The 2,267-nt window shown below is 61.2% G+C and overlaps 1 protein-coding gene across 4 annotated transcripts in view; it reads left to right on the top strand.

Moving 5' to 3' along the window:
• Positions 1-1,357, top strand: part of EEF1AKMT1 (EEF1A lysine methyltransferase 1) — a 15,021-nt gene extending 13,664 nt beyond the window's left edge. The window contains exons 4-5 of one of the 4 annotated variants that reach the window (XR_003046409.1): positions 353-592; positions 638-770. Coding sequence is in view for 3 of the 4 variants with exons in the window: in XM_015590369.2 (XP_015445855.1) it covers positions 353-489 (137 nt within the window). In the remaining variant the exon portion in view is untranslated. Of the gene's footprint in view, positions 1-352; positions 593-637 lie in introns of all 4 variants that reach the window. The other 3 variants (XM_015590369.2, XM_006904813.3, XM_025046984.1) reach the window with 3 other exon arrangements.
• The last annotated feature ends 910 nt before the right edge of the window (positions 1,358-2,267 follow it).

The following is a 2,267-nucleotide window of genomic DNA, read 5'->3' as shown; positions in this document are numbered from 1 at the left end:
CAGCAAGGGCTGTGCTGGACCCGGCGCCAGGGGTCGGGTGGGGGGGTGGCGGGGCAGGGAGGGACATGGGCAGAGGGGATAATGGAGTTGTCAGCCAGAGGCTGCTGGGACACGGCCTCCGGGTTTGCAGGACTGGACGTCGCTAGAAAGCGTTCTCACTCAGAATCAGAAAAGCAGTTTTAATGATTGTAATTTTCTCCGTGGTGCGTTTCTCAGCTTTGCAGAGGCAGAGAAATCAGAGAGACAGGAAAGGAAGGTGTGGGCGTTGGCGAGTGCGGGGAGGGGACCGGTGGGGAGGGACGGGGCATGAGGTGGTCCATGGCCGTGCACCTGAGCCGCGTCTGCTCCCCAGGCGCCGTCATGGCAGAGGCGGCCGCGCGGCTGCTGGGCGTGAAGGCCTGCAGGTTCGTCCCGAGACACGCCCGCGCCCTCGCCAACGAGTTCCGCTGTTACGTCAACTACGAGTCCGGGCTGGACCGCGAGGACTGAGGGCAGGTGGCGTAAGTGTGGGGAAGGGCCCTGAGTGACAGCCCAGCTGCCTGGGGTCCACACCCAGGCGGCAGACCTTGGGGCTCCCGCCGCTGGAGTGGGGGTGCAGCGGGCAGACGTCCCGGCCCTGACACTGCCCTCACCACAGGTGCAGTGGGCCCATGGACAGCTTGGTGGCCTGGCCAGCGCCCAACTGACAGAACCTTGGCCTCTGTCCCCAGTCCTATGCCCCTGAAATGGGTGACTTCCGAGTCTGCCCGCCACTGTCCCAGAGGGTCACTTCTCTGCAGGACACGCGACTGGCTTGGGGAGCTGGAGGGACGGCAGGGATGCAGCCCAGGCGTCGTCACCCAGGCTCCAGGCTGCCTGAGACGAAGGTGCCATGTGCAAAACCAGATGCAGCAGAGCAAGGGGATGTGAGTGACCGGCCTCCAGTGTTCTCCAGAAGACGCCTGCCTGCTCCACGTCAGCAGTGCAGAGACGACCGCTGACACCTGCAAGGTGGATGGACACGGGTCTGAGGCCACACGCTGATGCTCCATTTACATGAGCGCATTCTTGGACAAGGGACAGGTCAGTGGTTGGCGAAGGCTAGGACGGGGCGGGGGGTCTATGTAGTGCTGGGCTGGCTCTGAATGAGACGGTCCAGTGACAAGCGTACACGTGACAGCATTACACAAAGCTAACCACGCACCGACGCGTGTAGACTTGGTGACCTGAGCAAGGCCTTGGGCAGGGGCCCGGTTGCAGTGTCGTCGTTACCTGAGCTGTCACCATTGGGGGACTGAGCGAGGGGTACACAAGATCTCTGTAGTGTTTTTGTAATTTCCTGTGAATCTATAATTTTAAAACAAAACCTTGAAAAGATTACACGTCCCCATCCCATGTGACTTGCTTTGGCTAACAAAACAAAGTCACACGTGTCACCTCCAATCAGCTGTATTTCCCCTGACACTGACCGGCCACAGTGCACACAGTACAGGGTGTGGGGGGAACCAGGCCCTGAGGCTGAAGCTTGGAGTCTGTGTGCTGGCTGTCACCACACAGAGCCCACATGCACGCACAGGGAGCAGACGCCGTCAGCGTTGCTGGTGCACAGTACAGGGTGTGGGGGGAACCAGGCCCTGAGGCCGAAGCTTGGAGTCCGTGTGCTGGCTGTCACCACACAGAGCCCACGTGCGCGCGCACAGGGAGCAGACGCCGTCAGCGTTGCTGGTGGGTGCCAGGCCGGGTGCGGGGCCCACTCCCGCCCGTCTCTCTCAGGCCCTGGTCATCGTTCCTGGGGAATGTCACGTTGTGTAAAGGTCACTCGGCACTTTTACGAGATGTTTGCATTTTACCTGTGCGCCGGCATCTGGCACGTTGAGTATTCAATAAACGTTCTTTGAAAAGTAACCCCTACATTAACACTGCTAAACATCTGAGTAACAGGTTGCCCGGCGTGTGACTTAGGACTCGGGAGTGCGGCGGCCTGGCAGCAAGGGGGTGCTAGCTCTGCAAGCCCAGCCCTCGGGGTGGGGAGACCTGACCTCCCCTGGCAGGGAGGGAAGGTGCAGCAGGCCTGCGTGGATACGTTTGTCTCACGAGCAGCCACCGTGTTCTCGTGCTCTGGGCCCAACGTGGCTCAGCAAGGCCATGGACAGTGTGCAGCTGCTGGGGGGCTGTGGGGACCCCTGTCTGCGTCGCTTGCGACAGGTAGGGTGCACACGGCCACCAGCTCGGAGACGACAGGCTTACCGAGTTGTCCGGAGGTGACTGCATCTCACCGTGGAACCAAA

This window comes from Pteropus alecto, unplaced genomic scaffold, assembly GCF_000325575.1.
Source record: "Pteropus alecto unplaced genomic scaffold, ASM32557v1 scaffold80, whole genome shotgun sequence".
NCBI classification, from domain to species: Eukaryota; Metazoa; Chordata; class Mammalia; order Chiroptera; family Pteropodidae; genus Pteropus; species Pteropus alecto.
The sequence above is the reverse complement of the archived record's forward strand: the minus strand, read 5'-3'. Positions and strand labels throughout refer to the sequence as shown.